Genomic DNA, 25406 nt, shown 5'->3' with positions numbered 1-25406 from the left:
TACAGTCCCTTTCATGCTTCCGTGTAGTCTGCACTGGAACCATCTAATCTGGGCTGGAGAGGACAGCTGCGGGAAAAATTGACACAAGACGTGTTAATTACGTCATTTTCTGGTTGTAAGATTACAACCTAATGGTCCCTGTTGCAACCAGATAATGATGGCTTTTTCATGACGATATCAAGACGTCAGACTTCCCTGTAGCTCAGTTGGTAGAGCATGGTGTTTGCAACGCCAGGGTTGTGGGTTCGATTCCCACGGGGGGCCAGCACAGGAAAAAAATATATATATAGGTATGAAATTGTATGAAATGTATGCATTCACTACTGTAAGTCGCTCTGGATAAGAGCGTCTGCTAAATGACCAAAAAAATAATAATAATATTAAAATATATAATATTAATTTAAAAAAATTTAAATGTCATATTTTGTTTGTTATCTGGTCATATAATAGTTAATAAAGATATAGACATATTTTTATGGTGGCTGAAAGACGTCAGCAACACGTCCTTATACAACCAGTATACAACCTAAAGGGTATACTACAAAGCAGATTCAATGAGTTAGCCAGTATTTCTGTATTTTTAAGTTATATCTTGAAAACTTTATTGCTGACATGCAAAACATTTCAGGACTATAACAACAATGGACTAATGAAACAAATACCAAAATATTGTTTTGGGGTGGAATTTTCCTTTAAATATGATAAACAACCAGAAAGAACTTTATTTTCTGTTTCAATGAGAAAGCTAAACTTAGATAGGACACTCCGTTGTGGATTTAACTCAGTGTCTCGACACTTGCATCACAAGAAAGAGAAGAAAGTTAACTTTTATTTTAGTGGGTGTGGATTCTTTTGTGCAATTGAAAAAAGTAACGATTTAATACAGTTGAAATGTTTACAAATTAGATGTGCGGAAATGAAAGCATCCACACTCGGATTCTAGTGATATTATGTCTGAGCTCACAAACAATGTAAAGTATGTATAGACACGTGTAATCTACAGCCAAGTGTTTGGATTTTAAATCTGGGCATCCTTCTCTTGACATAGTTGTTGTCACGTTCTCTTGCATAATTCAACAACAGTAATTCATTAGGCACTCTAGACAGCGCAGGTGAGTGCAGATAGGCCAAGACAGGAGGTTTTGGAGGTTGCAGCCCTGCTCCACCCCTTTATATTTATTTATAAATGGATGCAAATACATCCAGTGTATACAGTGGGTATCATAAATATTCATTGGATTTCTTCAAAAAATTGTTGTGTTACAAAGTGGGATTAAAATGGATTTCATTGTACTTTTTTGGTCAATGATCTACAGAAAACACTCTTTTAAAGTGGTAAAAAGTGTGTCCTGTATATAAAACACAAGAAAATCACATTCTTGACTGCACTGGTTCTTTAACAAATCATATAGTAAGTTACGTGGATACACTCTGTGTGAAATAATAGGGGTTGAAATGATTTTTGAAGGACTACACCGTCCTCTATCCCCCATACATACAACATATGTAAGGTCCTGCAGTCAAGTATTGCATTTCAAGCACAGATTCATTCAACTATAAAGACCAGGAACATTTTTGAAAACCGTATAAAGAAGGGCAGCGATTGGTAGATGGGTAACAATAACAAATCAGACATTGAATATCTGTTTAAGCATGGTCAAGTTAATAATTATGCTGTGGATGATGTATTAAACCACCCAAACACATCAATGATACAGTCGTCCTTCTGAACTGAGCTGAAGGACAGGAAGGAAACTGCCTCTCTGTCATTGCTCATCCATATATTTATATGTATATATTCTTATTCCATTTCTTAGATTTGTGTGTATTAGGTAGTTGTTGTGGAATTGTTAGATATTGCTGTACTGTCGGAACCAGAAGCACAAGCGTTTCGCTACACTTGCAATAACATCTGCTAACCATGTATATGTGACCAATAAGATTTGATTTGATTCTCTCTACTCCTGCTCTCTAGATGATAAGACGCGTGTTCCAGTGGGTGATAACCAGGACTATATTAATGCCAGTTATATCCGTATGGAGGTTGGCAGTGAGGAGTTCATCTATATCTCCTGCCAGGGTCCTCTGCCCTCCACTGTGCCCGACTTCTGGCAGATGGTCTGGGAGAACAGGTCTGTGTTGTGAAGTTCACATACAGTGCATGACATTAGTGTATACACAATCGTTTCCGCCAGGCATCGTTTCGACAGAAGACGTTTTGCAGGGGAAAATGAGAAATTCTTATTGTCCCATGTAGTCCCTCCCTGTTTCAGTCCGTTTTCTTCTGTTTGGTGCCTAATGAACACAACCCTGGTGTGTCAGTGCTGACCTGTAACTAAAGTCTTAAGGCATGAATAGTACAACATTGTTAACAACCCTCGTTCCCCACTCCCCAGGTCTGATGTGATAGCCATGATGACCCAGGAGGTGGAGAGAGGCAGGGTGAAGTGTCACTGCTACTGGCCAGAGAGGGTGAGCTGTCCCCTAGACACGGGACGCTTCCAGCTCAGCCTGGAGAACCAGCAGATCAAGGAATACTTCCACATCAAGATCATCCGCATGGTGGAGAAAGAGGTGAGGGGGAAGGAGGAACGATAGAAAGAGGAGACAGCTCAAATAGATGTGACGGAGAGGATACTAAAAAGAAGGGAAAAAATGTAAAGCATGAATTAGCATGAGTACAATGTGTCTATTTTTTGTGTCTACTAAATCCAGCGAAAGTCATTTTGAAGGACACACTATCTCTCATATCAATTACATTTTTCATCAGCCATCTCTGCTCTCTCTTAGCGGATTTAGGCACTGGTCTCCTTTATGACAAAACCCATTTGGAAAATTTTACAATTTGGAATTTGATTGGTTGATCAGTTGATTGATATCTGTTCCCTCCTCCTGTTCCAGTCTGGTGAGACCCACTTTGTCCGTCACCTGAAGTTTATCCGTTGGCCTGACCACGGTGTGCCGCGCTGTTCAGAGCAGCTGGTCAGATTTATCCGCTACCTCCGAGCAGTCCACCATAAAGGACCTGTCACTGTACACTGTAGTGCTGGGATAGGACGAACAGGAGTACTGATCTGCACCGATGTCATCCTGAGTCTCATAGAGAACGATCTCCCGGTGAGTTCGAACACACAGGTGCACACCAATGATGTATAAACACTAGATTGCTGATACTATGTATTGGCCAATGAGAGACTTTGAAGCCACCATATTGGTACTCCTCAGAAGGAGCCAGTCCTCCATAGGAATTAATAGAATTCTACAGTATTTCAATTTAATGTTTCAATTTAATTGAATGTATTTAAGTATTTCTTTGTTGTAGTGGAGACGTTAAAAGTATGCATTAAGATATAATAGAATATAATATATTAGCAAACATTTATGTAGTCACAGGATCGGACCCTTTTTTTTATAATGTTCTCCTAAAATGGCATACCCACATCTAACTGCCTGTAACTCAGGACCTGGAGCAAGGATATGCATATTCGTGATACCATTTGAAAGGAAACACTTTGAAGTTTGTGGAAATGTGAAATTAATGTAGGAGAATATAACACATTAGATCTGGTAAAAGATAATACAAACAAAAAAACATGCGTTTTCGCCCCAAAAATCATCATCTTTGAAACACAATAGAAAGGCCATTATGTCGCTTAGGAGTCTAGGTGCAATTTGTCTTTTGGCCACTAGATGGCAGCAGTGTATCTGCACAGTTTTAGACTGATCCAATGAACCATTGCATTACTGTTCAAAATGTTGTATCAAGTCTGCCCAAATGTGCCGAATTGGTCAATTGATACATTTTGAAGTACATAACTATGGAGAACATACATTTTTTATTACCATATCATTTTTGTAAGTTTACACACTTCCAGGAATGTTATATATTATGGATAATTAGCTTCCCTTGCAGAAAAGTTACTAACCTTCACACATCTAGATGGGGGGGGGGGGGGGGCACAGCAGGGGTTCAAACTATTGAACCCAGTCCCTACATTTTAATATCAAAATTAATTTTATCAAACAAAACTATGCTACGTTTTATTTCTGGGACCCTCAGGATAACAAATCAGAGCAAGATTACTGAATGTAAGAATAATATTTACCTTCAGAGGTGAATGTATCAAATCAGTTGCCGTGATAAACGTTTTTTGTTGTATTTCACTCTCCTCAGACAAAAGCATGGTAGTTTTTCACTGTAATAGCTACTGTAAATTGGACAGTGCAGTTAGATTAACAAGAATTTAAGCTTTCTGCCCATATAAGACACTGCTATGTCCTGGGAAAAGTTCTTGTTACTTGCAACGTCATGCTAATCACATTAGCACACGTTAGCTCAACAGTCCTGCAGGGGGGACACCGATCCCGTAGAGGTTAATACACTTTTTTTACAATGGCTTTCGAAACAGTGCCTCTGGTCAGTTATCTAGTGTTTATATACATAATTGTTGCACACCCAGCCACAAACACATGCATGTACACACTTGCACACACTCCTTACCTCAAATAAGGATACAAACAATGCTCTTCACTTGGTGTTCTTAAAAGTCCTTATATATATCAGAGCGATACCTGTACTAACCTCCATGAACCTAACTCCTTGTCCTTCTCTGTCCTCAGATCAACGTCAGTAACATTGTGAGGGAGATGAGACTGCAGCGCTATGGCATGATTCAGACTAAGGTCAGTACAGTAGGCCTACCTGTATGAGGTTAGTGTCAGGAGTCACAGGTCAAACTTTTGATTGAACAGGCTACCATCAATCAGGCTACCATTGATTCTTTGTCTATGGCTTCCATAATCCTATCCACTATTGCTTCCTACATAATCAAATATTAAATGAAATATTCCACAAACCCAGTTTGAGTGGTGGTTCTTTGGTCCTGGGGTGGGTTTCCCAAAGCCTTCATAGCTAAAATCTTGACGCTCAGCCACCCAGCCACCGAGCCCTGAAAGAGTAACAATTGTAAAAATCTATGCTTGACGGTCAATCATCTATGCATGAATCATATATCATTTGTAAAATAAAGCACTTTGCGGTTGGAGTGGCACGAGTCTGGATGGTCGAAAGAAAGTATGTTAGCTGCCACCCAGAGAGTTGGAGTTAATAGAGTTAGTGGACCCCCAGAGAGCTAGAGAGAGAGAGAGGCTGCCACCCAGAAGCTGTTTCCCCCTAACCACTAATGTACCACATCATAAATCATTATAACATCCTATAATTATCTGACTACAGTCAGCTCTTTACTGCACTGTGTGTGTGTGTGTGGACAGTGCATGAGTGTTTGTGTGTGTGTGTAGTAACATCTGTTTTGTCTCTGGTTATAGGAACAGTACCTGTTCTGCTACAAGGTATGGTTGGAGGTTCTACATCGCATCCTGCAGCTGCATGGTAAACAATGGCAACCAGAGAGCCCCCGCAAACTTAATACGAGCCCTCGCACACACAGTAACCGATGGCAACCTGAGAGCCCCCATGAAGATAATCAATTTGTTTGACCAGTTACTTGCCCCCGCCCGTTAGTTGATTTTGTTATGAACACTGTATATGTATGTGTTTTAGCCAATTCCTCTGTTCGTTTGATGTCATGCCGAAACATGACTATTCAGAGCTGGCTAAAGCACATATAGATGGGACGACCAGGCTACAGTATGTTTCTGCACGGTTTTGATATTTGGGTTCTCAATTTATTGATGGAGGTAGACATTTTTACTGTTGATTCTTTTGTGTTTTTTTTTGAGATGGCAGTGACTGATTAAAAACTTAATTGAAATGAGAGATACTGTGACTACAGTATTGGTTTGAGTTAGATCAATTATTTGACAGCATTTAGGGGTTTAGTGACTTTGTCTTCTGTGTTAAGTTAGGAGTGTTTTGGTTGTGTGACTTTTAAAGGGTGTTACTATTTAAATTGTTCTATTTAATCATTTCACATTTTATTTTAAAGTTAATGTGTATATTTTGCCTATAATCAATTATAACCTAAATACATTTACTAGCACCACAGCACATCACTAATCAACAATGTCACTGCTCATTGCAATGCACAGGGTGAGGTGTATTATACCAAAATGTATATTAGAATATCTTTAAATATGTAGCTAATATGTAGAGTTAATGAAATATTGTGTTTAAATATTGTGAAATAAGTGCATGTAAATCTTGTATGAGTTTTGTCCATGACTGAAACCAGAAGTGAATAGAATCAAGTGCCTTGGAAAGACTTTGTTTCACCTTCGGAAACCTGAAAACCAGATTTGATTGAACAGGACCCTGAGAACACGTGCTCTGTGTGATTCTGTAAGGAATCTCTGTCTGATACTTTCACAGTTTTTTGTTCATATTGTGTTGTCCCACAGCTTGGTTTCACTGTATGTGAATTAGTGGTGAAACTGTCTTCATTTTGCAGTCTGTCTACAACCACTGAACAAGTGCTTAGGCGTTTGAAATGTAATGGCAGTCAAATGCACAAAAACATATTGTATTTCTGAAAGCATTTCTCATCATTGTACAGTAACATCACTATTGTAGCTGCAGTTTCAGTAGCATGATAATATACCTCACTGTAACATACACTACCAGTACAGTGCAACCTTGGTCTGAACACTATGTATTACCTCTGACTGTCATATAAAAGCTGTTCTCAAATACTTATTTGTTTCACATCGTGGTAAGAAACAGCATCGGGATTAGAAACAGATTTTCTTCATTTGGTAGGTCACAGGTATTGTATATGACAATGACTATTTACAAACTGACAGAACATGGAAAAGAGAGAAAGGAGAGAGGTCTACCTACAGGGCTAACTGACAGAACACGGAAAAGAAAGAACGAGAGAGAACCTTAACTGTGACTACATGGAGCCCTTTTCTTGTACAGAGTAAATTCTCTCTCCAGGTTTACTACATGATAAATAAGTATGTCTCACATGGGCCTTTGTGACTGCATGGAAACCCCACTGAGTACACACTGGTTGAATCAACGTTGTTTCCACACACACACACACACTTCTTAAAACCTGAAACTGGGGAAAGCCCTGCAGCAATGTCTCCCTCTCCCACTGTCAGGACTCCATACCTCACTCCAACACTCACTCCTTCACTAAGTCCCTTCCTCATTCCCTCTCTCACACTCTCCCTTCTTCACTCTCTACCTCAGATGTTGTTATAGTTGTGTGTTATTGTATAATAGGCCTGACATGGGTTATTCAGGGTCCAGTCACTTTTAGGTTTATAGAGTTTTATATAAATCCTAATAGTCTTTTATAGGTTTGTATAAATAGTTATTTCCTTTTTTATAAAAGGTGATTGCAGGAATCTTGGCTGGAATGAATGAATGAAGAAATTAGTGAATTCATAAATTATTGTAATCCCTGGGCAGGGTCTGAGTGAGAGCTGGAACCTCTCTGGGAGAATCTCAATTGCATTGCCTTGATTCCTCGCAACCTCTGACCTCCAATGGGTTTTGAGAAGGAGACAAGGAGAGAGGATGCAAGGAATTTAGGAAATGCAATTAAGATGATCCCCCCTGATCAAGTCTCACATCCTCCTTATCTGTCACCAGCCACCATTCTAAAGCACCACTGTGAACACTGCCCTCCTTTCTAACCATATGACACACGGGAGAGGATAAACACTGCTTTAGCTGCAAGGAGAAGAGGAGTTGAGGAGAGGACAGACGGAGGTGAAAGAGAAGGAGTGGAGGAGAAGAAGAGGACAGACGGTGGTGATGGAGTGGAGGAGAGGACGTACAGAGGTGATAGAGATGGAGTGTGGGGGACATGGGGAGGTGGTAAAGAAATTAGTTGTGGTGTGTTCAGTGAGAGAACAGTAATTTATAGACCACACGGGAATGTGTAGAAATTAACTCACTGACTTCCAGTAAATCCTCATTCTCTCGGGTTCACACAGCAACACACACGCACGCCACCATGTTTTCTGTTAAGTAGATATATATATATATATATATATATTTATTTAATAACACACACATGAGCTGCTGCATTACTCATCGCACACACATCTTGTTGGGCTTTAAAGAGCGTCTTAACTGTTCTATGGGAAGGTTGGTCTAGGACTCATCACCTGTGGGACACTGGGAATTAGAATTTTCTCATGACTACTGTGGACTCGTCATGGACAGTTAAATGAGTGATATGAAGAACAGACGGACATAAACACTCAGGGAGGATAGAACACATCTTCCACGTATCCTGGAGTTTTCTGAGTGGCCAGAGAGCTGTAACTGACACACACACACACAGAGAAGGTGCTGGAGGTTCGAAGGCAAGCAGCTGGATTTTCAATTACACCTAGTGTCTAGGGGGAGCGTGAGGTGGGGGGGGTGTATTTTTGTCTCAGTGGAGGTGTGTTGTCGGCACCAGCCTGTTGTTGAATGGGGGCCGAAGGTTAGTGATGATAGGGGCTCAATTGTCTTGGAGCGTACAGTACGAGTCAGTACATACCTCACTGTCACCACCACAACTTAGCAAAGTAGTTGGTGGCTGTGTGTGTGTGCACATTTGTGTTTGTGTATGCGCACATAAGTGGATGTGCAGGCATATGTGTGTTTGTGTGTGTTATTCACATCTCTTGTGTGTGTGTTTGTGTGTGTAGACCCCCTTGTCGTCTCTGGAGTGACAAAGTGACACTCACAGAACAACCATTCATGACAACGCTGAATAAAACCACTTATTTTACAGACGCACTCAAAGGAACAAGGAAGTCAAGGAAAACCAGTTATGAGAAGTCCCTCTTGTAGGTCGACTTATAATTTATCTTAGGACTGACTTAAGGGGGAGTCGCTGCTGTCATGTTCTGTGGTCATGTGGGGTTTTGAGTTACTGCCAGAAGTAAATAAAACACCATTTCATTTGTCACATGCTTCGTAGACAACAGGTGTAGACTGACAGTGAAATGCTTACTTACAGGTCCAAATAGTGACCTGAGGAATAAATACAGGGTGAATTACGAATACAAATAAAGAGTAAAAATATCATGGCTATATTTAGGGAGTAGAAAATAACGTGGCTATATACAGGGAGTACCAGTACTGAGTCAATGTGCAGGGGTACGAGGTAATTGAGGTAATTATGTACTGTACATATAGGTAGGGGTAAAGTGACTAGGTAACAGGATAGATAATAGACAGTAGCAGCAGCTTGTGTGTGTGTGTGTTTGTGTGTGTCAGTGTAAGTATGTGTGAGTGTGTGGGTAGAGTCCAGTGTGTGTGCATAGTCAGTGCAAGAGAGTTAGTGCAAAAAAGAGTCAATGCAGGTAGTCCGGGTAGCCATTTGTTTAGAAGTCTTATGGCTGTGAGGGTAGAAGCTGTTCAGGTTCTTGTTGCTTCCAGACTTGGTGCATTGGTACCGCTTGCCGTGCAATAGCAGAGAGAGCAGTCTGTGGCTTGGGTGGATGGCGTCTTTGACAATTTTTGGGGCTTGGTATAGAGGTCCTGGATGGCTGGGAGTCCGGCCCTGTGATGTACTGGAGTGTACGCACTACCCTCTGTAGCACCTTGTGGTCAGATGCCAAGCAGTTGCCATACCAAGCTGTGATGCAGTAGATCGTGTAGCTGTAGAACTTTTTGAGGATCTGAGGGACCATACCAAATCTTTTCAGCCTCTCCCCCCTCTTCACGACTGCCTTGTGATGTTTGGACCATGATAGCTCCTTAGTGATGTGAACAATGAGGAACTTGAAGCTCTCGACCCACTCCACTACAGCCCTGTTGATGTGAATGGGGGCATGCTCTGCATTCTGTTTCCTGGAGTCTACGATCTGCTCCTTTGTCTTACCGATGTTGAGGGAGAGATTGTTGTCCTGGCACCACACTGCCCAGTCTCTGACCTCCTTCCTATAGGTTGTCTCATCGTCGTCAGGCCTACCACTGTCACGTCACTGGCAAACTTAATGATGGTGTTGGAGTTGTGCGCGGCCACTCAGCCATGGGTGAACAAGGAGAACAGGATTGGACTAAGCACGCATCTCTGAGGGGCCCCCGTGTTGAGGGTCAGCATGGCGGATGTGTTTTTGCCTACCCTCACCACCTGGGGGCAGCCCGTCAAGAAGTCCTGGATCCAGTTACAGAGGGAGGTGTTTAGTCCCAGGGTCCTTAGCTTAGTAAGGAGCTTCAAGGGCACTATGGCGTTGAACGCTGAGCTGTAGTCAATGAACAGCATCTTCACGTAGGTGTTCCTTTTGTCCAAGTGGGAAAGGCTAGTGTGGAGTCAATAGAGATTCCGTCATCTGTGGATCTGTTGGGGCGGTATGCAAATTGGAGTGGGTGATGGTGGTGTTGATGTGAGCCATGGCCAGCCTTCCAAGCATTTCATGGCTACAGATGTGAGTACTACGGGCGGTATTAATTTAGACAGGTTACATTGGCGTTCTTGGGCACAGGGACTATGGTGGTCTGTTTGAAACATGTAGGTATTACAGCCTGGGTCAGGGAGAGGTTGAAAATGTCAGTGAAGACACTTGCATCTGGCTACCATCTGGCCTTGTGAACATTAACCTGCTTAAGGGTCTTACTCACATCGCTACGGAGAGCGTGATCACACAGTTGTCCTCTCACGCATGGTTCAGTGTTGCTTGCCTCGAATCGAGCATAGAAGGCCTTTAGCTCATTTGTTTGGCACGTGTCACTGGGCAACTAGTGGCTGGGTTTCCCTTTATAATCTGTGATAATTTGCAAGCCCTGCCACATCAGATGAGCATCAGAACCGGTGTAGTAGGATTTGATCTTGGTGCTGTATTGATGCTTTGCCTGTTTGATGGTTCATCGGAAGGAGTAGTGGGATTTCTGATAAGCATCAGAGGTAGTGTCCCAATCCTTGACAGCGGCAGCTCTAGCCTTTAGCTCAGTGCGGATGTTGCCTGTAATCCATGGATTCTGGTTAGGATATGTACATAGGGTCATTGTGGGGACAACGTTGTCGATGCCGGTGACTGATGTGGTAAACTTCTCAATGCCATCGGATGAATCCCGGAACATGTTCCTGTCGGTGCTAGCGAAACAATCAAGTAGCTTAGCATCCACTTAGCATCTCAGTATTAAGCACATCACTGGTGCTTCCTGTGAGTTTTTGCTTGCAATCAGGAGGATAGAATTTTGGTCAGATTTGCCAAATGGGGAGATGAGGGAGAACTTTGTATTTGTCTGTGTCTGGAGTAAAGAAGTTTTTAGCCCTCTAGTTGCAGATATCCTGCATTAAAATCACCTATGAGTGCTGCCTCTGGCTGAGCATTTTCTTATTGGCTTATGGCCCTATATAGCTCGTTGAGTGTGGTCTTGGTGCCAGCATTGGTGTGTGGTGGTAAATAGACTGCTACGAAAAATATAGATGAAAACTTAGTTGGTAAATGGCATGGTATACAGCTTATCATGAGGTATTCTAACTCAGGCGAGCAGAACCTCGAGACTTCCTTAATATTAGAGATTGCGCACCAGCTGTTGTTAACAAAGTGACACACACCCCTGCACTTGAGTTTATGACACACTGCCATTCTGTCCTTCTGATGCATCGAAAAAACAGCTAGATTTAAATGAACCATGTCCTCGTTCAGCCACGACTCCATGAAGTATAGGATATTACAGTTTTTCAGGTCCCATTGATAGGATCATCTCGAACAGAGCTTGTCTAGTTTGTTCACCAGTGATTATACATTTGCCAATAGGCGGTTTATTTACTCGCCGCCGTAGTTTCATCAGGGTGCCCCACGTCGGCCTCTATAATGCCATCTTTTCCTCTTCCGAGTGTCGGGGATTAGAGCCTGGTTTGGAACCTGCGCAGCCAAGTCATTGAAGTAGAATTCTTCATCCAAATCGAGGTTAGTGATCGCTGTTCTGATGTCCAGAAGCTGTTTTCGGTCATAGGACACAATGGCATTATGTACAAAGAAAGTTAACATCAGCGCAAAAAAACACACAATAGCTAAATTGATCAGGAGCCCGTAAAACGGCTGCAATTACATCCCAGCGCCATTCTATCCTGCTCTCTGTGCATGCTCTTCTTTGTTTGAGTTGGTGAGTGTTTTGAGGCTGTCAGTTGGTGTTTTTCGCAAGAGTATTTTCTCATTGTGTGGTTGTTGTATTGTGAAAGCAGGAGTTACTATATTAGCAAAAAACAATTGCTGTCTTTGAGATCTACTGTGAGATTGATGTAAATGAATAAGTTCTTCAAAAAGACAACGTTGAAAGAAATGGACAGGTGAAAGCATTACAACAGTAGGCCTTCACTTAATTGCTTTCACCTATATAGTTTCCAGATCAGTGCAGATAAAAGTAGAGGACGCCACTGTAGACTATTGAGATGCTGCCCTGGGTATATGGAAGGAAAGGTCTAAGAAGCAGATGTGAAGTAGCTAGTGTAGGGTTGACTAGCCCATCGTGCTGGAACGTCATCTCCCCTGAGACTTGAAGTACTGTGTCGTTTCCTGTCTACCAAAGCTGCTGTTTTCCAAGGGATATAATTCCGGGCCAGGCATACAGTAGGACCTGCGTTACATGTACACTAAAGATACTGGATCTGAATACACCACTAGCTGGGTTGAATACAGCACTAGCAATCTGTTTCCACTAGCATTGCTACATGCTCCTAAAATGCTTCTACACAAACCATACTGGGTCTAGGCAGGACTCAGCTTTCCCAGCCCCACTGATTTGGCTCTTCTGTATCTGCTTGATTATAATTAGATAGCTGATATCTGAAGCGGACAGGGATACTGATGATGACAGACACTGATGAGGTAGAAACACTCATTGGGTTAACATGTGGTGCATTGACCCTGAAATAGAATACTAGTCAATGATGAGAAAATGTAGAGAAAGGTCTGCACTCTTAATATTGAGCCGATGAAAAGATCAATTGAGCTCGTTCACTATTCAATTTCATCTCATTCTCCACAATGCACCTCTCCTCACCACGGTCTCTTCACAGACACTGATTCATCTAATATCTTCCCGCCCATAGGGTTATTCATGATCATCAATCCCTATTCCTCTGTAGAATAAGAATTATATTTCCATGAATCTGGCTCTTCACCTCATCAGTCAGAGTCTTCTTCCAGTAACCCTAACGCACAGAGACCATCTATCCGTGTAATGACAGGGGTGGTATAAGGATGGTCTAGACATTAGTAGTGTGTGTGTGCGTGTGCGTCTGTGTGTGTGTGTAACTGCACACGTGTGTATGTGTGTGATTGAAAAGCAGACTGAATCCAACATCTGTCCTCCAGGTCTTCGATGTGTCCTAATTAAGGAGCACTGAGTATCTCCATGGATGGGTTAACTTTACTGTAAACTCTATGTCAGTCTCTGTTCAATTAGACTGCTAGTCCTATTACGGATCTCAGAGGTCCTATCTCAGTTAAATAGATGGGATAACCATACTACTTCCCAAGATGGCGCCAACGGAGATGTCAGCATCGCAACTAGCTCTTAGGAAACGTTGCAGTATTTCGTTTTTTTATGTACTATTTTTTTACATTATTAGCTCAGGAAATGTTTTGTGTCATTACATACAGCCAGGAAGAACTATTGGATATTAGAGTGGCGGTAACTCACCAGAACTACCAGCATTATGACCAAGAATATGACTTCCCTGGAGCAGATCCTTTGCTCACTCTCCCCAGAGCAATTGAACTTATTCCAGAGGCTGACCCAAAACATCGACGGCGGAGGAGAGGCACTCGAGGCGGCCTGCTGGTTCGACTTAGGAGACACGCACACCACCCACCGCTTACGAGTATATTACTCGCTAATGTTCAGTCTTTGGATAACAAAGTTGATGAGCTTAGAGCAAGGACTTCTTTCCAGAGAGACATCGGGGCCTGTAACATACTTTGTTTCACAGAAACGTGGCTCTCTCGGGATACTCTGTCAGAGTCGGTAAAGCCAGCAGGATTCTGAGTACATCGCGCAGACAGGAAGAAATATCTCTCCGGGAAGCAGAAGGGGTGGAGGGGTGTGTTTCATGATTAACGACTCATGGGGTAATTCTAGGAACATACAAGAACTCAAGTCCTTTTGTTCAACCAACCTAGAATACCTCACAATTAAATGCCAAACATTATATCCCAAAAGAATTCTCTGTCATCTCCACGGCCGTTTACATCCCACCTCAAGCCGAACCCTCGATGGCCCTCAAAGAACTTCACTGGACTTTATGCAAACTGGAAACCACACATCCTGAGGCTGCATTTATTGTAGCTGGGGATTTCAACAAAGCAAATCTGAGGACAAGGCTGCCGAAGTTCTATCAACATATCAACTGTACTACTCGTGCTACTAAGACTCTCGACCACTGCTATTCAAACTTCCAGAATGCTTACAGGGCCCTCCTCTGGCCTCCTTTCGGCAAATCTGATCACGACTCCTGCTCCTCCCGTCCTATAGGCAAAATCTCCAACAGGAAGTGCTCGTGCTTCGTACTATTCAATGTTGGTCTGACCAATCAGAATCCACGCTTCAGGATTGTTATGATCACGTGGACTGGGATATGTTCCGGGTATCTTGCGAAAATAATCTAGACGAATACACGGATACGGTGACTGAGTTTTTAAGGAAGTCTATAGCAGATGTAGTACCCACTGTGACTATGAAAACCTACCCTAACCAGAAACCGTGGATAGATAGTAGCAATCGCGCAAAACTGAAAGTGAGAACCACCGCATTTAACCATGGCAAGGCGATTGGTAATATGGCAGAATTTAAACAGTGTAGTTATTCACTCCGCAAGGCAATCAAACAAGCTAAACGTCAAGTATAGAGATAAAGTGGAGTCGCAATTCAACGGCTCGGACACAAGACATATGTGGCAGGGCCTACAGACAATCACAGACTTCAAAAGAAAAAACAGCCATGTCTCCGAGACCAACGTTTTGCTTCCGGACAGGCTAAACACATTCTTCACACTCTTTGAGGATAGCACAGTGCCACTGACGCAGCCCGCTACCAAGGACTGTGGGCTCTCCTTCTCCGTGGCCGACATGAGTAAAACATTTAAACGTGTTAACCCTCGCAAGGCCCAGACGGCATCCCTAGCCGCATCCTCAGAGCATGCGCAGACCAGCTGGCTGGTGTGTTTATGGGCATATTCAATCTCTCCCTATCCCAGTCTGCTGTCCTCACATGCTTCTAGATGCCACCATTGTTCCTGTATCCAAGAAGGCAAAGGTAACTGAACTTAATGACTATCGCCCTGTAGCACTCACCTCTGTCATCATGAAGTGCTTTGAGAGACTAGTCAAGGATCATATCACCTCTACCTTACCTGCCACCCTAGACTCAATTCAGTTTGCTTACCGCCCCAATAGAGCCACAGACGATGCAATCGCCATCACTCTGCCCACTGCCCTATCCCATCTGGACAAGACGAATACCGATGTAAGAATGCTGTTCATTGACTATAGCTCAGCATTCAACACCAAAGTACCCTCCAAGCTCATCATTAAGCTCAAGGCCCTGGGTCTGAACCCCGCCCTGTGCAACTAGGTCCTGGATTTCCTGATGGGCCGCCCCAAGGTGGTGAAGGTGGGAAACATCAGCTCCAGTCCGCTGATCCTCAACACTGGGGCCCCACAAGGGTGCGTGCTCAGCCCCCACTCATGACTGTGTGGCCGAGCACACCTCCAACTCAATCATCAAGTTTGCAGACGACACCACAGTAGTAGGCTTGATTACCAACAATGATGAGACAGCCTACAGGGAGGAGGTGAGGGCTCTGGGAGTGTGGTGCCTGGAAAACAACCTCTTACTCAACGTCAACAAAACAAAGGAGATGATTGTGGACTTCAGGAAACAGCAGAGGGTCACCCCCTATCTACACTGACGGGACCGCAGTGAAGAAGGTGGAAAGCTTAAAGTTCCTTGACATACACATCACTGCCCAACTGAAATGGACCACCCACACAGACAGTGTGGTGAAGAAGACACAACAGAGCCTCTTCAACCTCAGGAAGCTGAAGAAATCACAAACATTTACAGATGCACAATTGAAAGTATCCTGTCCGCTATATCACCGCCTGGTACGGCAACTGCACCGCCCGCAAACGCAAGGCTCTCCAGCGGGTCATGCGGTCTACCTAACGCATTACCGGGGGCAAACTACTCACCCTCCAGGACACCTACAGCACCTGATGTCACAGGAAGGCCATCAACCACCCTGATCCACTACCTGTTCACCCCGCTATCATCCAGAAGCGAGTTCAGTACAGATGCATCAAATCTGGGACCGAGAGACTGAAAAACAGCTTCTATCTCAATGCCATCAGACTGTCAAACAGCCATCAGTAGCACATTAGAAGTTGTTGCCTAGAGGCATAGACAATAAATCACTGGCCACTTTAAGGAATGGAACACTAGTCCCTTTAATAATGTTTACATATCTGGCATTGCTCATCTCATATGTATATACTGTATTCTATACTATTCAACGGTATCTTAGTCACTTAATGTTTACATATCTGGCATTACTCATGTGATATGTATATACTGTTTTCTATACTATTCTATGGTATCGCATTCACTTAATAATGTTTACATATCTTGCATTACTCATCTCATATGTATATACTGTATTCTATAATCTATATGAGCAGATATCTCTTGAAGTTCAAGTTGACTTTGTCTGTCTTCGACAGGAAACTTGCTCTTTCTCTTGTCTTGAGCTCAATGAATTCAGATTAGCCTACTGATGCCAGCTCTGGGCCCAGTTTTTCAAAACTTTTCTGTAATCCAGGATCAGATCAATCTAGCTGATTCTTAGCCAGTCTTTCTGAAAATAATTGGATAGGATCATTCTGATCCAGATATCACAATATCAAGATCACACTACAGATTTCCAGTGCTTTTGACTAGGCCTACACCTTGCCATCTACTGGACAGGTTATGTTACAATGTCTACACTATCATAGTGAAACAGATGGGTAAACTATGTACATACATGAATAAAGGTAACTATGATTAAAAATAATATATCCTGCATTCCACTTTTAAATAAGTACACACATTTCTTATAACAACTGACCACATACCTTTACTGCAGTTAATTTAAAGTTATGAACCTTTGGTTTTCAGATGTAAAATGATAATGTTTAAAAAAAAATGTGTTACATTGAAATGTATTGGTTGTGGTGCTTTTCAACTCTCTGAATCCACCCTGAATCCAGATTATCCAGATTTTCAGCACCAACACAATCCCAATCCAATAATTAAATCAGTCATTCAAGAATATATAATCCTGATTAAAAATTGGATTAGATTACCAAATCTGAAACCCAATCCGAATGATGAGAATCTCATTATACATTTTGAAATACAAAATTCTAAGAATGAATTCGATCCGATTGCCAACACCCGATCAAGAGGGAGAGATGCACCCCCCTCCAACACAACAAGCCTCTCCCAAAACACAACACACATCAATCATATAGACACACACCTCCACTTCCAGTCCTTCTCAGTCAGATCACATCCTATGATCCTCCTGTTACATACACAAGGCCGTTATAATCACACACACACACAGCTCTTTCTTCACTCCCAGAAAAGTGGGAAGCATTTTAAAGAGGTTTGGTCTGGAGAGAGTAAATCAAAAGGTGTTTGGGGACAGAGCCTGGACAAGGCCCATCTTCAGAGCTCTGGAAAGACTGACACACACGCAAGCACACACACACACACACTGTTTCCACTCCATTTCTGTAATTATCTCTCCCTGCAGGGAGAGAAGCAGACTACATGTGAATGGGCATCGGTCACCAACAGTACTGAGGGTTTCACCACCACAACTCTGGGAATGGAAACAACTTTACTGAGTAAAATGTCCCTCAGTAAAGGGACATTACACTTCAAAAATCTAATTTTGTCAGCTGTTTTCAGACCTCAAAGTAGTCTTATATCAAGATGAGTCAACATTCCATCCCATCGGTGGTGTAGATCCAGCTACACGTCTCGACCCAAATGAATGGAAAACATCAGCACTGCAAATCTGGATATTACATGGTGCTTATCTTTTCCATTCAATGGCCTGTTATGTGAAAGTATATCAACAGAAGAGCAATTTTAAGGTATGAAAACATCTGTCAAACTTAGATTTTGCGGTGTAATGTCCCTTTAAACTCCTATAGGTCACAAATTAAAAGCTGTTTCATAAATCATATCAGAAAGACATTTATCCAAAATGATTTGGGTCATGATCTTCTGAGACTTAGCAGCCTTTTCAGACGGCTTTTATCCACTTTCTTTACTCTCGTACAGAGACTTCAAGGACTTTCTGTTCTCACAACTACAACATGTCACTTGAGTGTCAAGGACAGTCTTCTCTCTGTCACACACGCACCTCCCGAACTCCCCCACCCCTCAACAGCCGCGTCAGAATATCGTGATTAACACCTGCTGCCAATTAGCCAACCCTCTTCGTCAAGCTGTTGTTTGAAAAAAATAACTGCGGCTCGCAACATCAAAGATGTTCCCCAAATGAGAAAATGATATTACACACACACACTCCATGGTTAGGAACGTCATTTATCTTCATCTATGGCAGACCATCCTTGAGCGGCTCCGGCAGGAGCAAGTAATTGAAAAACAGCTTTGGAGCTTCGAATCCATGTTATTTAGCGGCGATGATAATTGATGACTCTCAGCTTGTGGAGTCCTGGGAGTCGTTTGTATTCATTAGTGTAAATTCTAATTAGGGTTTGTGATTAAAATGTGACTGTAACAGGCAGCGGGTTGCCGGGTGCGGAGACAGGCGCTGATGAGACCTCTGGTTCGGGTCATTGCCTCAGAGATTTGCCCTTAACCAGTAGTGTCATGGATGAGGAGGACGACAGTCCTCACTGCCGGCTAGCGCCATCAATCTGTGTCTACTTCCAGTTGAGACATCCGCTCTGATGGACACTGCATTTGCTTAAAGGAGAGATAGGGAGAGTGCTCCGGGTAAGCAATTAAATAACCACATGCATGCATACACGTGTCATAGGCCAATAGACCTAAATGCATGTGCACATATACACACATTCCGGGAGAGACAAAACATACTTAATAAAAGTCACTGTGTATCGTTCCAAAAGACTAGTTAGAAATCATCTTCACTTCACCCTATAATAATAATAATACCTCTCTTTCCTGAAAATTATCCATTGAAGAGTAGTCTTATTAATCCATTAATTAAAGAGCGACTGCACCTAAAAACCATGTGGCATCAATATGAGTCAAACATTTATTCTAGTGACAAATTTACCACAAAGTGTATATAGGTTCATTTTAATCATAAAGTCAATCTCGTCTAAAACAGAGTTTGGAACCTCAGTGCGTCACAACGAGGAAATTAAGGTTGGGTTTGGATTTAATTATGTCATCAAATCATGACCCCTTTTGCCAAGCTCCACCTGCAAATTGCCCCCCGCCCACTTTGCGTCCCTTCATTGAGGGCTCTGTTGTTTCATGGCCATTTAACACTGAAAAGCCCTATACAGATTGACCATGCAATGCATCCAGCAGGGTGCACAGCCAACAACTATGGTTGCATGTCCTGCCAAAGGACCCTGCGGAATAGGTGGTTGGAGTTTGTTGGTCCCCAGTGGTGGTGAATATACCAGTAGCTAGACCATAAACTGCTGGTTATGTACTGTATCTGGTTATGTATATTTTGATAATCATGATCAACTATCATCGCTAGCATAGCTGACATTAGCTAGCTAACTAGCTAACATTAACCTACCTCAATACAACTTGGATTTGACTTGGAAACACGATAACATTTTAAGAAGAATGAAAGTAATTAGTAGGACAACCTTTTGTCATGATTGTGATGTTGCCAGATTGACTTTAGATGCATTATAACTTTATCCAGCTAACTAAGATTGAGGGGACCACCGTATTTTAGCTAGCTAACAGTAGCATTGCTTGCTATTTTTGACAAACTTGCTAGTAACAGTAATGGCAACACTCCTATCTCTCTAAAGTACATTTCAAGTAGATCTGACGACGTCATAATATGGCAAGGTTGTTTGCTACGAATTATTTGCATACTTTAGCAATGTCATTGTATTTCTATGCCACTATAAATGAGTGTAATTTAGACTAAGTAGTCACATTAGCCTCTGAGGTGCAACCCATGTCTAGGGCACAAATAAACATTGGATGCAGCTATGGTGGTACTAGCTAACTCATGTCTGACCAACCCAGGGCCATAGCAAAACATGTCACAGTTGGTTGCATAGTGTAACGGCATCACCGGCCTGTATCTAATCCAATCTGAAGCCAATCAGTCTACATTGTAAAGCATATAATTAGCTTCCAAACAAGATTGCATTATTTCTAAAGCAATGTTCATAATTCAGGGATGATGACAATCGTTGACCCTGTTTTTCTGTAAGACAAAGTGCACAGTTGGCTGCCAGACTTATCCCCTGGTTATGAATGGACGACCTACCAGAAGGAGCTAAGGTGGGTATTATAACATGTCCAGCAATGTGATTGCAATGGTTTTAACGACCTCCCAAAATTATTTAATTTACTCTTCACCTGCAATTTTCACAGCTTGTCAGGTAAGACCTCAGAATAAAAGTGTAATGCAACACAAGTACCCCTGTGACACCTCCTCCATTGTTGCCAGTCTCCCTCGACTCCTATGAAAAGGACAGCCCATCCTGAGACCTCTGATAGTGACCCGAGTTACTGTCCTGATGACACAGACGGCTTCATCAACAACGACAGGCAATGTGTGTTATGTGAAAAGTTGTATTAAAAAATACTCGACTTGATAAACTAACAGGCTAATTCCGCAGCCAAGCAGATACAACTAGAGTCATTTTTAGAACAAAATGCAATTTACCACTTGGCTGTCTGTTATATCACCCTGTCACATGCCGTCCCAGTCAACACCACCACATAAGATTGCCTGCTGCAGTTGTTTAAGAGATGTCCAGTTTGCAGCCGAACATGCAGCATATATACTGAACAAAAATATAAATGCAACAATTTCAACAATTTTACTCAGTTACCGTTCATATATGGAAATCAGTCAAGTGAAATAAATTAATTAGGCCCTAATCTATGGATTTCACATGACTGGGCAGGGGCGCAGTCATGTAAGGGCATAGGCCCACCCACTTGGGAGCCAGGCCCACCCACAGGGAAGCCAGGCCCAGCCAATCAGAATGAGTTTCCCCCACAAAAGGGCTTTATTACAGACAGAAACAGTCTGCAGTTTCATCAGGTGGCCGGTCTCAGATGATCCCACGGGGGAAAAAGTCGGATGTGGAGGTCCTGGGCTGGCGTTGTTACACGTGGTTACACGTGGTCTGTAGTTGTGAGGCCATTTGGACGTACTACCAAATTCTGTAAAATAACATTGGAGGTGGCTTATGGTAGAAAAATTAACATGAAATTCTCTGACAACAGCTCTGGTGGACAATCCTGCTGTCAGCATGCCAATTGCATGCACCCTCAAAACTTCAGACATCTGTGGTGTTGTTTTGTGTGACAAAACTGCACATTTTAGAGTGGCCATTTTTTAAACATGGGCCCAACACTTCACATGTTGCGTTTATATTTTTGTTCAGTATAGAAGACCTAGCAAGGGGGCTCTCATTAGCATCATGCAGACATGCACTCGCTGTCAGCATTCCAATTAATGGAACAGTCAGACATGTGTTGGCAATTAATCTTGTGTGTGTGACCGACCAGTATCTTTTATGAGGGGCCAGAAACTGATCTATGCTGCTATGTCCATCAATGGGGTTCTGGCAAAGACCTCACCTCCAGCCTCACCTCTTGCCTGCTCTTCAACGGTCGTCAATGGGGAGAACAGAATTAGGTTTAGACTGACTTCACCAAAGTATATGTTTGTGTGTCAGATTTCACCTGTTCCGGGATGCTGGCCTTCGAGGCAGAGTTTCTCTGTCCAGTGTCTGTGTTCTTTTACCCATCTTAATATTTTATTTTCATTGCAACTCTTCTCGGGAGAGTTGCGAAGAAAAAGATATGGCTTAAAGTGACAAGTGATCCATTTATTAAAGTGGCCAATGATTTCAAGTCTGTATGTAGGCAGCAGCCTCTCTGTGTTAGTGATGGCTGTTTAACAGTCTGATGGCCTTGAGATAGAAGCTGTTTTTCAGTCTCTCGGTCCCAGCTTTGATGCACCTGTACTGACCTCACCTTCTGGATGGTAGCGGGGTGAACATGCAGTGGCTCGGGTGGTTGTTGTCCTTGAGGATCTTTTTGACCTTACTGTGACATCGGGTGCTGTAGGTGTCCTGGAGGGCAGGTAGTTTACCCCCAGTGATGCATTGTGCAGACCGCACCACCCTCTGGAGAGCCTTTACGGTTGTGGACGGTGCAGTTGCCATACCAGGCGGTGATACAACCCGGCAGGAAGCTCTCAATTGTGCATCTGTAAAAGTTTATGAGGGTTTTAGGTGACAAGACACATTTCTTTAGCCTCCTGAGGTTGAAGAGGCTCTGTTGCACCTTCTTCACCGCACTGTCTGTGTGGGTGGACTATTTCAGTTTGTCCGTGATGTGTACACCGAGGAACTTAAAACTTTCCACCTTCTCCACTGCTGACTTGTCGATGTGGAATGGGGGGTGCTCCATCTGCTGTTTCCTGAAGTCCACAATCATCTCCTTTGTTTTGTTGACATTGAGTGAGAGGTTGTTTTCCTGACACCACACTCCAAGTGCCCTCACCACCTCCCTGTAGGCTGTCTCGTCGTTGTTGGTAATCAAGCCTACTACTGTTGTGTCGTCTGCAAACTTGATGATTGAGTTGGAGGTGTGCATGGCCACGCAGTCATGGGTGAACAGGGAGTACCGGAGGGGGCTGAGCACGCACCCTTGTAGGGCCCCATTGTTGAGGATCAGTGAAGTAGACATGTTGTTTCCTACCTTCACCACCTGGGGGCGGCCCATCAGGAAGTCCAGGACCCAATTGCACAGGGCGGGGTTGAGACCCAGGGCCTCAAGCTTAATGATGTGCTTGGAGGGTACTATGGTGTTGAATGCTGAGCTATAGTCAATGAACAGCATTCTTACATCGGTATTTGTCTTGTCCAGATGGGATAGAGCTGTGTGCAGTGTGACGGCGATTGCATCATCTGTGGACCTATTGGGACGATAATCAAATTGAAGTAGGTCTAGGGTGACAGGTAAGGTAGAGGTGATATGATCCTTGACTAGTCTCTCAAAGCACTTCATGATGACAGAAGTGAGTGCTACAGGGCAATAGTCATTTAGTTCAGTTACCTTTGCCTTCTTAAGTACAAGAACAATGGTGGCCATCTTGAAGCATTTGGGGACAGCAGACTGGGTTAGGGAAAGATTGAATATGGCCGTAAACACACCAGCTAGCTGGTCTGCGCATACTCTGAGTGACTGTGTGTATGTGTTCACAGATGCAGAGAGACCTGGGGCCTCATTCTCAACCGTGTATATCACAAATCTGTGTGTAAACCATACAGGGGATCATTTCCACACGTAGTGTGAGATTTATCAATATGAATGTTTGCTTGAGTGTGGTTAAATTTACTCACAGCCATGACCATGCGTAAGCACAGTGCCAAGTGGTTTAGTAAGGGAACTTCTTGTCAAGTGTAGAATGGGGAAGATGTATGTTGAAAATGTGTGAAATATATGTTGAAAATGTAATAATTAAATAATAACATTATTTCATTGTATTTCCACTCTGAATTAATGCAACATATCTTTTATGATTTTTATTGATCCATCCACCACCACCCCTCTTCAGAGGACAAAAGTAACTTTGTTTTTTGCAACATATCTTGACATGCTATGTAATTTGACCACATCAGTGCATTTGTTTACAATAATAATCCATATGAAGTACAGTAATTTGTTAAATGAGAGATACGTGTGAAAGTGATACTATTTTTGAAATACAACAAACGACTGAGATAATGGGATATTGAATGAGAGATGGCTAATCTTACTCTGTTTGAAGACTTGGCCAATGCTACATTTTGCAGAAAGCGTGTTTTTAGAGACAGGTGGGACTTTTTCTGCAGAAAGTACAGAATGGCTTGCAAGGTTTAATTAAGATCCACTTTAAAAAGGCAAACACATGCCATTCCGGTGCACATCCAACTGCTATCCACCGTCGGGTTTTTGGCAACAGGCACTTTTCAGCGGGAGCTTGCCGATCGACATCGCACAGCCCTAGATGAGCCAATGTTTTGGATACAATCATCAGCAAAATGAACAGTAACACATACAATTTCCATACACCATTGCACAACAGGATGAAGTCAAAAGGGGTTTCTTTGCCACGATGCCATCAATGGGTTCCAAAGTACGAACGGAGCAATAGACGGCACCCACATCACCATAAAAGCACAAACCCAAAATGATTTCAACTATGTGAACAGAAAAGGCTTCCGCTCTTAATGTGCAGGTGATAGGTTATGTAATGCACAAAACACGCTGCTGAATGTGGTGGCAAGGTGGTCCGGTGGAACGTACGACTTGTTCATTCTGCAGAACAGCAATGTTGGCCTATACGCCTACAGGAGGGAGCTGTTGAAGATGGATGGCTTATTGGTGAGTGTTGCCTACTCATTTTAAGATGGTCATACCAAGGATCATTTAGCTGTTTGATTTTTAATTTTGGGACCCCTTTAGGATTCAAGGCACACAAAAAAAACATATCTCTATCTTAAACGTACAATATGTAGAAATCGCGGCGCCATTTCCTGGTTGCTAAAATTCTAATAGTTCAGTTTATGTGACAAAACAAGCAATGGATAGTGTAGAGAATCATTGTACCATCTAAACCACTGTGAAATATACAGTACCAGTCAAGTTTGGACACACCTACTCATTCAAGGGTTTTTCATAATTTTTTTCCTATTTTCTATATTGTAGAATAATAGTGAACACATCAAAACTATGAAATAACACATGGAATCATGTACTAACCAAAAAGGTGTTTAAACAAATCAATATCTGAGATTCTTCATAGTAGCCACTCTTTGCCTTGATGACAGCTTTTCCAACAGTCTTGAAGGAGTTCCCACATACACTGAGGACTTGTTGGCTGCTTTTTCTTCACTCTGCGGTCCAACTCAATCCCAAACCATCTCAATTGGGTTGAGGTCGGGTGGCTGTGGAGGCCAGGTCATCTGATGCAGCACTCCATCACTCTCCTTGGTCAAATAGCCCTTACACAGCCTGGAGGTCTGTTGGGTCATTATCCTGTTGAATTTTAGCGTAATATTTGTTATTACCACACAAATTACCAAAATTACAGGTTAAGAATGGTCAAAGAGATATGCTTATGTGTTCATCTTATCATATTTCTCCAAATCAGTGTGTCTTGTTTGCAATGAAACTGTCTCAGTTTGCAAATAATTACAATAAATCTGAGAAGTCATTAGGAATCTGAGCA

At 42.6% G+C, this 25406-nt stretch overlaps 1 protein-coding gene across 2 annotated transcripts in view; it reads left to right on the top strand.

Moving 5' to 3' along the window:
* The window catches only part of ptpn20 (protein tyrosine phosphatase non-receptor type 20), a 77160-nt gene extending 70512 nt beyond the window's left edge, over positions 1 to 6648 (top strand). For both annotated transcript variants that reach the window (XM_045700684.2, XM_014154321.3), the window contains 5 exons: positions 1976 to 2132; positions 2397 to 2574; positions 2902 to 3117; positions 4621 to 4683; positions 5326 to 6648. In XM_045700684.2, coding sequence (XP_045556640.2) covers positions 1976 to 2132; positions 2397 to 2574; positions 2902 to 3117; positions 4621 to 4683; positions 5326 to 5496 — 785 coding nt within the window. In that variant the 3' untranslated portion in view covers positions 5497 to 6648. The remainder of the gene's footprint in view (positions 1 to 1975; positions 2133 to 2396; positions 2575 to 2901; positions 3118 to 4620; positions 4684 to 5325) is intronic.
* The last annotated feature ends 18758 nt before the right edge of the window (positions 6649 to 25406 follow it).

Source organism: Salmo salar, chromosome 18, assembly GCF_965601325.2.
Source record: "Salmo salar chromosome 18, fSalSal1, whole genome shotgun sequence".
NCBI lineage: Eukaryota > Metazoa > Chordata > Actinopteri > Salmoniformes > Salmonidae > Salmo > Salmo salar.
This window is presented reverse-complemented; position numbering and strand designations above follow the sequence as displayed.